Source organism: Cetorhinus maximus, chromosome 5, assembly GCF_964194155.1.
Source record: "Cetorhinus maximus chromosome 5, sCetMax3.hap1.1, whole genome shotgun sequence".
In the NCBI taxonomy this organism is placed as follows: Eukaryota; Metazoa; Chordata; class Chondrichthyes; order Lamniformes; family Cetorhinidae; genus Cetorhinus; species Cetorhinus maximus.
Window position 1 is genome coordinate 106,375,895 of NC_135883.1, and position 12,800 is coordinate 106,388,694.

The 12,800-nt window shown below is 46.5% G+C and overlaps 1 protein-coding gene across 1 annotated transcript in view; it reads left to right on the forward strand.

Annotated features, from left to right (window-relative positions):
• Positions 1–12,800, forward strand: part of klhl32 (kelch-like family member 32) — a 251,413-nt gene that overhangs the window by 50,625 nt on the left and 187,988 nt on the right. The window contains exon 3 of the mRNA XM_078541315.1: positions 11,151–11,258. Coding sequence (XP_078397441.1) covers positions 11,151–11,258 — 108 coding nt within the window. The remainder of the gene's footprint in view (positions 1–11,150; positions 11,259–12,800) is intronic.

The following is a 12,800-nucleotide window of genomic DNA, read 5'->3' on the forward strand; positions in this document are numbered from 1 at the left end:
TTCCTTACTAATGGATTCCAACAATTTCCCAACGACAGACGTTAAACTAACTGGTCTATAGTTTCCTTCTTTCTGCCTCCCCCCACTTTTTGAATAAGGACGTTATATTAGCATTTTTTCAATCCACTGGAACCTTTCCAGAATCCAGGGAATTTTGGAATGTTATTACCATTGCATCCACTATCTTCGCTGCCACTTCCTTTAAGGCCCTGGGATGTCGGCCATCAGGTCCTTGGGACTTGTCACCCTTTAATCCCAATAGTTTGCTCAGTACTTTTTCTCTCATGATGGTGATTGTTCTATGCTCCTCCTTCTCTATACCCTCTGCACTACCTGCCACTATTGGGGCGGTACTAGTGTCCTCCACCATGAAAACTGAGGCAAAATATTGATTAAGCGTCTCTGCCATTTCTGTGTTCCCCACTATTAGCTGCTCCTCCGATCATAGTTTCAGTCTCTCAAGGAACAGTAAGTGAGGGAGGGAGGCTGAATGCTGAGCAGGAGGACCTGGAGCAGAAGCACAAGAGACAGAATCTGTGATTGGCGCAGCAGCTCCTCACAGATTCTTGTTTCCAAGGCTCGCTTGTTACTACTCCTCCACTTACATGGACGTGATTTTTTGGCTTTTGGCGCCTGCGCCTTCAGCTCATCACTGAGCCGCAGGAGGAGCCATGTTTACACTGCATTTCTCTATTTAAACCAAATGTTTCTTTGCTCCTGCTGCACCTTCATTCATTCGATTCCATACAGAGGAGCCAAATACCCATGGAATTTCGGAACCGGGTGTCAAATTCAAGAAAGGTCGCCCCCATCTTTATGTCTTCAAGTGCTACCAGAGGGTCTTCATGGACAGATTTGACTGTTGCCTTTGTTTACTTTGTATAAACGTCCTGCTCAGCATTCACCCATAATACAATCAGGCAGAGCCAACATGGCTTTGTGAAGGAGAAATCGTGTTTGACAAATTTATTAGAATTTTTTGAGGTCCAGGAAGTGTAGTGTATTTGGATGTCCAAAAGGCATTTGATAAGGTGCCATATAAAAGGTTACTGCACAAGATAACATCTGATGGAATAAGAACAGCAAGTGCTGGGAATACTCAGCTCTGGTAGCACCTGTAGAGAGAGAAACAGAGTTTACATTTTGAGTTGAATATGGCTCTAAAAGAGCTCATTATGTTAGGGGTGATTTATCATCATAGATGGAGATTTTGCTAGTGAACAGGCATCAGGGAGTCAGGATAAATGGCTCATTTTCAGATTGGCAAACTGTGACTGATGGAATGCCACAGGCAAATGCTGGGGTCTCAACTATTTACAATTTATATTAATGTCGCTGGGTCAAAATCCTGGAACTCCCTCTCTAACAGCACTGTGGGTGCACCTACACCCCATGGACCGCAGCGGTTCAAGAAGGCAGCTCACCACCACCTCCTTAAGGGCAATTAGGGATGGGCAATAAATGCTGGCCCAGCTAGTGAAGCCCACATCCTGTGAATGAACTTTTAAAAATGACTTGGATGAAAGAATTGACTGGCCAAGTTTGCTGATGATAGAAAGATAGGTAGTTGTGAGGCGGATACAAAGAGTCTGCCAAGGGATATAGTTGGCAGGAAGAATAGTACAGCAGAATATTATTTCAATGGAGAGTGACTGCAGAATGCTGTGGTATAGAGAAACTTATACATGAATCACAAAAGTTAACATGCAGGTGCAGCAAATAATTAGGAAGGCAAATGGAATGTTGGCCTTTATTACAAGGGAGATGGAGTGTAAAAGTAGGGAAGTGTTGCTATAACTGTACAGGGCATTGATGAGACCACACCTGGACTACTGTGTGCAGTTTTGCTCTCCTTACTTAAGGAGGGATATATTTGTTTTGAGGTATGCGCTCTAGCACCACCTATTTAAGGGCTTTAATATTCGCCACTTGATTACAACCGAGGAGTGAGACCATTGATTCTAAACGTTGGGAGCTGCACCCGATAGTCTTCATGGCCTCAAGTCCTTCCAATGAGTTGCCACCCAATATGAAGGCATTCCAGAATTTCACCTGGTCTACATTGAGGAAGCCCACCCATCTGATGTCTGGGTCGGCATTGATGTCCCCTATGATATCCCAAGGCACTGCTCTCTGGAAAACTGACAGAAAACAGCTAGCCTAATAAACAAGGAGAACCCTGGCTGCCTTGTGGTCACTGATATATTGGACAACTCTTCCAACGCTGCTTACTTTAAAAGGCTGTTTGTCTTGTGGGATCAGAAAGTGGCAGATCAAGGAGGGAGGGGACCAGAGGGATACAAGATTTCGGAACTCAGACTGGTTTGAGCAGTGTAAAAAATCAGATCCACAATTCCAGCACTGTCCTGATTGAAGTGTGCATAATCTAAATGCACTGAACTTGTAGAAAGGTTAATATATTTTGAACACTACTCTTCCTTTGTTCTGTTTACCACAATGTTTATTACTGAATGAACTCGTGAAACATGTAGTGACTTTGTAATTTTCAGCTCACGTGACTTTATTCTCTTAATGTATATTTGTAAATGCACTTTGAAATGATAAATATTTTGCGCTTTTTTTTTACGTTTTACCTGGCTTGAAAAGTAAGTTAAAGCAAAGTTGGAATTTGCAGAAATTCTTGACACTTCTTCGTGAAAACCGGTTTTTAACTGGCTTTTGTGCCAGGAAACCATGCCTAATGTGACAAGTGTTCAGGACACAGTGAACTTTGTGTGTGAGATCAACACTATGAGTGTGATGAAAACAAATGTTTCAAAAATGCGAACTTTGCAGATAGACCGTGTTTTCACTTTTTTAAAAGATCAAACACTTTTATCACATTTTATAATTATATTAAAAAAAAACTGCAATTTGTTTCATTGCTTGTGCCAGCTTTAACTGCATAACTTGGAGTTGCTTATAGTTTTGGGTGTGGACGAGCGGGAGGGGACAAATCTTACAAAGTAAAAATCTCAATTTATTTCTTCAGAGTTCATGTTCCTAGAGCAGGGCTTCTGCACTCATTACTCTCATCCCCATAGAATCCTCTATTATCCCTCAATATCTGGAAAGCCGCACATAACCTGACATTATGAACATACAAAATTGACCAGCAAGACCTCTTCCTCCCTGCCTTGCACATTGAGGTTACTTGTTTCCAGGAGTAACACAAGCAGGGGGATTTTGCAACAATCAGAATTGGAGGGGAGTTCTCTCGCAACCACGTGGGGCTGGGTGAGTTGTGACGCAGAAGCAGCCAGTCTGGTGATCATGTTGAGTGATTTCTACCTGTGTTATTATGTGGGGCACAAGGACAAGTTTGACCACGAGTTCCTGGAGTTTGAGTTCAGACAGGATGGTGAGAATTGGCCGGAATGTCCGGAGATCGTGGTGTGGCTGTAAATCTTGATCCTGGGGAGTTAGGAGGTGGTGGAGGGAAGGCGGGGCCCAGGGTCCCAGGCCTCATGCTGCTGCTACTGAATATCTGAGTCACTGTGCAGCAACAGCAGTAACTCTCCTGTACAGCTCTGTGACTGTAAAATAAAAAAATACAGACCTTACAACTCCCTGCACACAGCTTTCTCATAAACAGGCATTTCAAGGTCTTTGAAACTCAAGGTTCTCAGGATCTAAAGCAGCATCAATAGCCCCAAACATCCTGCTGCATTTGCCTGCTGAACATTAGTTCCTTGGCTGTGATGGCCTGAGGATGTGAAATGCAGCATAGGGCTCAATTTCGCCCTCATAGGGCAGGGTGCCGTGGCTGGGCCCAAGAGCGGCCATGAAACCGACTGCTGCCCGCGATCGGGCCCCGACCGCGATTTCATGCTGGCGGGCCAATTAAAGGACAATGTAGTCGAGCGCGGCAGCAAACGCCAGGTGGGAGGACAGGTCAGGTGGGCATTCGGCCACCTGCTTTTCCGATGAGTGTCTCGCTGTCCTGCTGGAGGAGATGGTTACCAGGAGGGACACCCTTGTCCCCAGAGATGAGAGGCAGGGGAGGAGGTAGCAGCCATGATATGATGCGGCGCACATGGATGCAGTGCCAGCAGCTGTGCTCAGGAAGGCTGAGTACTGTTTTGGCATGGATCAGTGTGCAGAAGTGTTAAGGTCTGGCCATCCCCCCCCCCCCCCCCCACCCCATGGACCTCAGGGGTGCTAGGGTCTGAGTGCCAACTGTCAATCACGCCAGAGCTGGCCAAGTGGATGAGTCCTGGCTGCTTGGACTGGTTGCCTTGCGGCTCAAGGGCCACAATTTGGATGTGCCCTGTGAGGTATTCCTTAGCTGGGGTTGGCCAGGCTGCAATGGTGCTACAGGTAGAGAGTGGACCAATCAATGCTCCTCTGTCCTTTCAGGAGAAGACAAACCATAACCAAGCAGAGAGGTCACGTACAGGCGGAGGCCTGCCCAAACTGTTGCTGCTCTCCCGGCTTGAGCAGGATGCCCTTGAGCTGGAGAGCCCCTGCAACCAGGTGTGGAGAAGTGGGGGTGCCAGACGAAGGTAAGACCATAGTGCACAGAGGTGAGAGTTTCGGATTGTACAACATTCTTGTGCAGTCTCCTCATTGATGAGAGCCTCGAACCTGGGGTCCCCATTGATCGTTGGAAGACGATGGCACCGTGCTGCAGATCTCATTGTCTCACCAGGGTACCTGGCATGTGCAGTGACAGTGGTGATGACTTTAGCTAATGACGTGTCCTTCTCCTTTTTAGGTTCATCAGCAGGAGCTCCATCTGTAGACCCCGAAGGGTCACCCCTGATGCCAGAGGACCACTGGGCGTCACTGCCACCTGTGTCAAACCCGCTCTCTGAAGCAGGTACCAGCACGTCGGTGGGCATTAGTTTGGCTGCTAGTATCTCGGTACACATTGGTGCGGGTGCTTCACACTCGCTTGAGGTGCAGGTGGAGGCAGTGTGTGCCCAGGGCGCTAGCAGTCGGAGGACGGCTGGGGACCACGAAAATGCTCAGCCGAAGGCTGATGATGAGCCTCCGGAGTTGTCCATTAGGTGGCAGATGCTGGATGTCCAGCGGGATGTGCGGGAGAATCTGGTGGAGATCCATGAGGGTGTGCATGCCATGGTCTCTGTGATGGAGGAGTCCATGCGGAGCGTGAGCTCTATGTTGACCATCATGGGCGAGCGCACTGCCTCCTTCATTGAGAGAATGGCGACTCTCATGGAGAGGCAGCTCCAGAGATAGAATCAGGGGTTCCTGGGGTTGTGCTCGGACCTGCAAGCCCTCACACAGGCAATGATCTCAGGTGGTCAGTGTCAGTGTGGGAGATGGCTGTGGTACCCAGTATCCCAGCTAGGTGCCCATCCATCAATGGTGAGCAGCGAGGTCCATGTTGGCGTACGAGTCTGTCACCTCTGTTGGCTCCTCTCAGGGCACTCCGGATGATGGCAGCAACTCCTCTGCCCCTCCGCTAATGATCGTGGCTTCTGATGAGGCTTCAATGACTGGGGAGATGCCAGCTATGGCACTGGCCACTCTCACACAGGCAGGGCCTGCACAGGCTCCACTGGCTAAAGGATGGCCACCAGGGCCATCAAGGCCAACAAGACAGCAGAGTCAGCAGGCTGCCTCCAATGCCGATGCCAGCAAGTGCGGGGGCGGGGTGGGGTGGGTGGGGGGCGGGGGGCGGGGTTGGTGGGGGGGGGGCGAGGGGTGGTGCACCAATGCGTATCACTTGTTAATGTAAGTTAAAGGCACCATGAGTGTAAGAAGGACAGTTCATGAGTGATTTTCTGTTCATTTATGTTTGGTTTATATGTCTGCTGGTGTGGACATCAATGCTAGTAATGGTGACGTCAATGTGATTTCAATGTGACAATAACATTAAATTTTCTTTTCTTGTGATAGCCTGAGTGTGCTTCGCCTTTTATTTTTTGATACTTCATTGCACAGGCATTGAATGGACTTTGTGTTCAGTTGAAAGGGTCATTTCAGGCATCCGGGATGGAGATGGCAGCCCTGGCAGATCTTTGGCAGCCTAGCTGAAGGAGCATTGGATCAAGGCATCCCTGGTGTTCCTGCCTCCCTGCAAGTTACCAAGGTCTGCCTCCACGCCTTCAGAGTTCTCCTCACCGTACTCCTCTTCTGACTCACCACTGGATTCATCATCTGTGGCCTGCGCAGCTGCTTCAAGATCCTTTTCTCCAGTGGGTTCCCCCCTTGCCAGTGCCAGATTGTGGAGTGTGCATCATGCAACCACTATCAGTGACACCTGCTCTGAGGAGTATTGTAGTGCTCCCCCTGAACGGTCCAGGCATCGGAAGCGCATCTTGAGAAGACCTATGGTTCTTTTTATCACTGTCCTTGTGGAGCCATGACTCATATTGTAACACTTCTCTGCTTCTGTTCTTGGCTGGTGGAGAGGCGTCATAAGCCATTTCTTCAGCGGATAGCCCTTGTCACCCAGTAGCCACCCATCCAACTGGGCTGGAGCACTGAAGAGCCCCGGCCCCTGGGGGTGTCTCATGATGTAGGCGTCGTGGGAGCTGCCTGGATACCTTGCACAGACTTGTAAAATCTGTATCCTGTGATCACACACTATCTGCACGTTCATGGAGTGGAAGCCCTTCCTGTTGATGAAGGCACCGGGCTGACCTGCTGGCGCCTTGATGGTCACATGTGTGCAGTTGTTGGCACCCTGGATGTGGGGGAACCCAGCAATCACTGCAAAGCCCCTGACTCGCTCAGCCTGGCTGGTCTCATCCATATGGTAAAGAACAAATTTCAGTACCCGCCTGAACAGCATCTGTCAGCAGCTTAACGCAATTGAGGACAACTGATTGGGACGCTCCACACGGATCCCCCACTGACCCCTGGAATATGCCGGAGGCATGGATGTTGAGGGCCACTGGCATGGGGTGTCCACCCACATGGTCAGAGCTGATCTCAGGCCCAATCATCTGACAGATGGAGGTCACGGTTTCCCTTGAAAGGCGGAGCCTCCTTCGGCATTGCACCTCAGACATATTGAGGTACTGCATCGCTGCATGTAAACCCTGGTAGCAGGATAGCGGCATCTTCTGCAGCCGCTTCTGCCTGTGACTTCTTGCTCGCCGTGTGTCCCTTGTGCCTGTGCCTCTTCTCCCACAGGTCCCTCCCCTGGAAGCTGCATCGGGACACCTGGCCTCCTCTCCCTTCAGCCCCTCTCTTCCTCCTCAGAGAAGATGCGGCGACTGAGGAGATGCCAGCTGTGGCTTGGCCACTCCCTCCCAGGCAGGGCCAGCACAGGCTCCACTGGCCAGAGGACGACCACCAAGGTCATCAAGGCCAACAAGACAGCAGAGTCAGCAGGCTGCCTCCAATGCTGGTGCCAGCGAGGGGGGAGCACCTAGCTCTAGCACTCACAAGCGTAAGTTAAAGGGACCATGAGCACAAGAGGGACAGGTCACGGGTGATTTTATGTTCATTTTTGTTTAGTTGCTGTATACTGGTCTGGGACTTAAGACCAAAGAGGTTGATGTAAATAGTCTGTACTTGTCAAAATGATGTAAATCTGGTTTTGTTGTCATGGCCTGAGGATGCTTCACCTTTTTATTTCATTGGTGCAGGGTATGCCAGTATGTAATGCTGGACTCCTACTTGCATGCCAAACAGCATAAGCATAAGTGATAGACAGAGTTAAGTGATCCCACAACCAACGGATCAGATCTAAGCCCTGCAGTCCTGCCACATCCAACCGTGAATGATGGTGGACAATTAAACAACTGACTGGAGGAGGGGGCTTCACAAACATCCCCACCCTCAATGATGGAGGAGCCCAGCACATCAGTGCAAAAGATAAGGCTGAAACATTTGCAACAATCTTTAGCCAGAATTGCCAAGTGGACGATCCATCTCAGCCTCCTCTGGAGGTCCCCAGCATCATAGATGCCAGTGTTCAGCCAATTCGATTCACTCCACGTGATATCAAGAAATGGCTGAAGGCACTGGATACTGCGACGGTTATGGGGCCTTGACAATATTCCGGCAATGGTACTGAAGACTGGTGCTCCTGCACCCCTAGCCAAGCTGTTCCAGTTCAGCTACAACACTGGCATCTACCCGGCTATGTGGAAAATTGCCCAGGTATATCCTGTACACAAAGAGCAGGACAAATCCAACCTGGCCAATTACCGCCCCATCAGTCTACTCTCGATCATCATTAAAGTAATGGAAGGGGTCATCAACAGTGTTAACAAGTGACACTTGCTTAGCAATAACCTGCTCACTGACACCCAGTTCCGCTAGGGCCACTCAGCTCCTGACCTCATTACAGCCTTGGGTCAAACATGGACAAAAGAGCTGAACTGCTGAGGTGAGGTGAGAGTGACTGCCCTTGACATCAAGGCCGCATTTGACCGAGTGTGGCATCAAGAAGCCCTAACAAAACTAGAGTACATGGGAAAAAGGGGGAAAACTTGCTGGAGTCATACCTAGCACAAAGGAAAATGTTTGTGGTTGTTGGAGGTCAGTCATCTCAGCTCCAGGACATCACTGCAGGACTTCCTCAGGCTAGTGTCCTCGGCCCAACCATCTTCAGCTGTTTCATCAATGACCTTCCTTCAGTCATAAGGTCAGACAGAAGTAGGGATGTTCGCTAATGATTGTGCAATGTTCACCATTTGCTACTCCTCAGATACTGAAGCAGTCCATGTCCAAATGCAGCAAGACCTAGACAATATCCAGGCTTGGGCTGACAAGTGACAAGTAATATTTGTGCCACACAAGTGTCAGGCAATGACCATCTCCAACAAGAGAGAATCCAACCATCGCCCCTTGATGTTCAATGACATTACCATCACTGTATCCCCCACTATCAACATCCTGGGGGTTACCATTGAACAGAAACTGAACTGGACTAGCCATATAAATACTGTGGCTACAAGAGCAGGTCAGAGGCTAGGAATCGTGCAACGAGTAACTCATCACCTGACTCCTCAAAGCCTGTCCACCATCTACAAAGCACAAGTCAGGAATGTAATGGATTACTCCCCACTTGTCTGGATGAGTGCCGCTTCTACAACACCGAAGAAGCTTGACACCATCCAGGACAAAGCAGTCCGCTTGATTGGCACCACATCCACAAACACTGTCCCCCTCCACCACCAATGGACAGTAGCAGCAGTGTGCCCCACCTACAAGATGCAATGCAGGAATTCACCAAGGCTTCTTAGACAGCACCTTCCAAACCCACGACCACTACCATCTAGAAGAACAAGGGCAGCAGATAAATGGGAATGCCACCACCTGGAAGTTCCCTTCCAAGTCACTCACTATCCTGACTTGGATTTATATTGCCTTTCCTTCATTGTCGCTGGGTCAAAATCCTGGAACTCCCTTCCTAAGAGCACTGTGGGTGTACCTACACCACACGGACTACTGCAGTTCAAGAAGGCAGCTCACCAGCACCTTCTCAAGGGCAACTAAGGATGGGCAATAAATGCCAGTGAAGCCCACATCCCGTGAATGAATTTTTAAAAAATCATCTTGGGGTTCTCAACTTTCTGCCGACGGGAACAGTTTCTCCCCATTTACTCCATCCAGATGCCTCATGATTTTGAACACGTGTAACAAATCTCCTCGCAACCTTCTCATCTCCAAGGAGAACAGCCCCAGCTTCTCATACTCTGGATCGTTCTCATAAATCTCTTCTGCGCCCTTTCTAAAGCCTTCGCATCCTTCCCATTGAGGCTGAACCAATGTTTTATGAAGGTTCATAACTTACTGGCTTTTGTACTGTGTGCCATTGTTTATAAAACCCAGGATTCGGTATTATTCATTAACTGCTTTCTCAACCTGACCTGCCACCTTCAATGATTTATGCACATTTACCTTATGCTCCTGCTTCTCCCTTCAAATTTTACCCTTTATTTTATGTCAACTCTCCTGGTTCTTCTGACCAAAATGTATCACTTCACACTTCTCTGCACTAAACTTCATCTGCTACGTGTTTGCCCATTCTACCAGCCTGTCTATATCCTCTTGAAGTCTATCTCTATGCTCCACGCAGTTCACAGTACTTCCAAGTCTTGCGTCATCTTCAAATTTTGAAATTGTGCTTTGTACACCCAGGTCTTGGTTATTAATATAAATCAAAAAAAGCAGTGATCCCTCTCTATACCATTCCCCCGTCAGAAGTAAATAAAGTTTTCTGTAATTGATGTTTTTAATAGGCACGAATTAAATAATTAAACTGTTGCATAATGACATTCTAGCTATGCTAAAGACTAATGATTCAAAATACCACATGGTTGGAAATAAAATGCCTGCCGGCACTAATATTTTTTACTTAAGCATAGTTTACTGATGTATGGGGACTAAAATGATTAATCCATAGGAAAACAACACAGTAGTAAATTTAAAAATGATATGACCAACATAATTTTTTTTAAAGTGTTCCTGCACCGCGTAATTTGGCACTACACCACAATTGGACGCAGTTCAAAGAAGGTTCACTAGTCTGATTCCTTGTAAGAAGGTATTGTCTTAAGAGGAAAGTTTGAGCATGTGCCTACGCTCATTGGAGTTTAGAAGAATGAGAGACTATCTTATTGAAACATAGAATTTTGAGGGGTTTGGCAGGGTAGATGCTGAGAGGATATTTCCCCACGTTGGGGAATCTAGAACCAGGGAGCATAGTTCAAACATAAAGCTGTCTCATTTAAGGCTGAGCTGAGGAGAATTTCTTCTCTAAGAGTAGTTAGTTTTTGGAATTCACTACCCCAGAGAACAGTGGAGGCTGGGTCATTGAATAAATCCAAGGTTCAGTAAAGTAGATTTTTCATTTACAAGGAAGTCTCGGATTATGGGTGAGGGGGGGGGTGGGGGGGGTGGGGGGGGGGGTGTGGGGGAGGGTAGGCAGGAAAGTGGGGTTAAAGCCACAATCAGATCAGCCATGGTCTTATTGAATGGCAGAGCAGGCTCCAGGGGCCGAATGGCCTACTTCTCCAATTTCTTATGATCTTATGAACGACAAACCATATTGAAAATGTGAATTGCAGTCCCAGCATTAAGTATGCACCTGCAATATTTTTGGTGATTGTAAGAGATTAATTCTAGCATATGCAAAGTGACAATAAAAGTTAGAATACATACACATACATTCTATGTAATTGACTCTTGAGATGAATTTATTTTATCTTTGTTTTCAGGCCATGTTTAGCCTGTGTATGGTGGAGAGTGTTGCTGAGGAAGTGAGCCTACATGGAGTGACCAGCCTGGGTCTGAAACAAGCTCTGGATTTTGCATATACAGGCCAGGTACAGAATTGTTTGTTTTTTAAGAACAAAATGATAGACAGTCAAATTAATTCTTACTGAGAATTAATTAATTTAAAATTGAGAAATGGTCATTTCCTGCATATAAGAAGGAAACATACCAAACTCAACTGCGACGGTTTCACATGAAATGATTAGCCCTTGCTGTGATGTGTGTATTTCCCTGAGCCAACAGTGTTTTAAATACTTACCACATTGGAATGGCAGGTTTTGATGAGGGAACAAGCAGTAGTGAGTCCAAATTCTGAGGGATTACTGTGTTTCCACAACCTGTAACTTGCATAATTGCTAAGCTAAGAGAAAAATACTGCAGATGATGGAAATCTGAGATAAAAACAGAAGCTGCTGGAAATACTCAGCAGGGCTGGCAGCATCTGAGGAGCGAGAAGCAGAGTTCATGTTTCAAGTTGAATATCAGAACTGAAGGAAGGTATAAATATGATGGGTTTTATGCCATTGAAAGGGGGGAGAGGAGGAAGAACAAAAGGGACGGTCAGTGTTGTGGTAAATGCTGAGCTGCTCAAATCCCAGAGGGAGACTTGAAACAATTGTTTTGTAATTTGTATAAATTTTGAGATGTGTGCCTTGGATTCATCAGTAATAAGACTACCAAGCCTTATAGGTTTCTCACAAAACTAAATTAAACCTTTATTAATAGAGGAAATGATTTCAAGCATATACATAAATCAGTAAATTACTACTAAAATAACTTCTAAATCCCCTAGTTAATCTAACTCCCAGCTACACTTTCATTAAGACAACAGTAAGGCACAGATTTTAAAAGTCCCAGGCAAAGAAACATAATACACTGAACAATCCAATTCATTGTGAGTTTTTCTCGGCTTCAGTTCTTCATAGACGGCAGCTTGAGGCTCAGATGCTGGAGGTTTTCACACTTGTTAGATCTTAGAATGTCTGACCTTACACACAACATTCGCTCCTTTATGCATATTTTCCCATTTGAATGCAAATTCCCATTGTTTCACTATGTCTTTGGACTTTACCACTCTGATAATAAAAATCTCTAATAGTACCAATTTTACCAGTAATCTTTTTGAAAAATAAACACTGTTTCTTAACTTCTGCTGGCTAGGTGAAACATTTCACACCCTCTTCTGAGTTCAAGCTAGTCAGGTTTATTTAAAAATGCAAATGTTCCCTTTACATCTACTTAACATATGAAACCTAGCTTATCTTCTAATAAATCAAAGCCTTCACACACACACACACACACACACACACACCCACCCCCCAATAGACACAGACCCCATTATTACTCTACTTTACAATAAATTCCAATAACATAATAAGAATTATTATATCTTCCTGACAGCCAGTGATAGGTTAGAGGTCTGGAGAGATTAAATAACAAATATTTCATGGAACAAAAGGCTAAGGTAATGGTTGTAGTAACGAAATAAAGCATTTGTTTGGAGTGAGTGTGAATGGCAGAATAATGAACGGCTCTGTCTGAAAGCAAAAACAAGATTCAGACCGGCACATGGCAAAAATAGAGTTGAAATG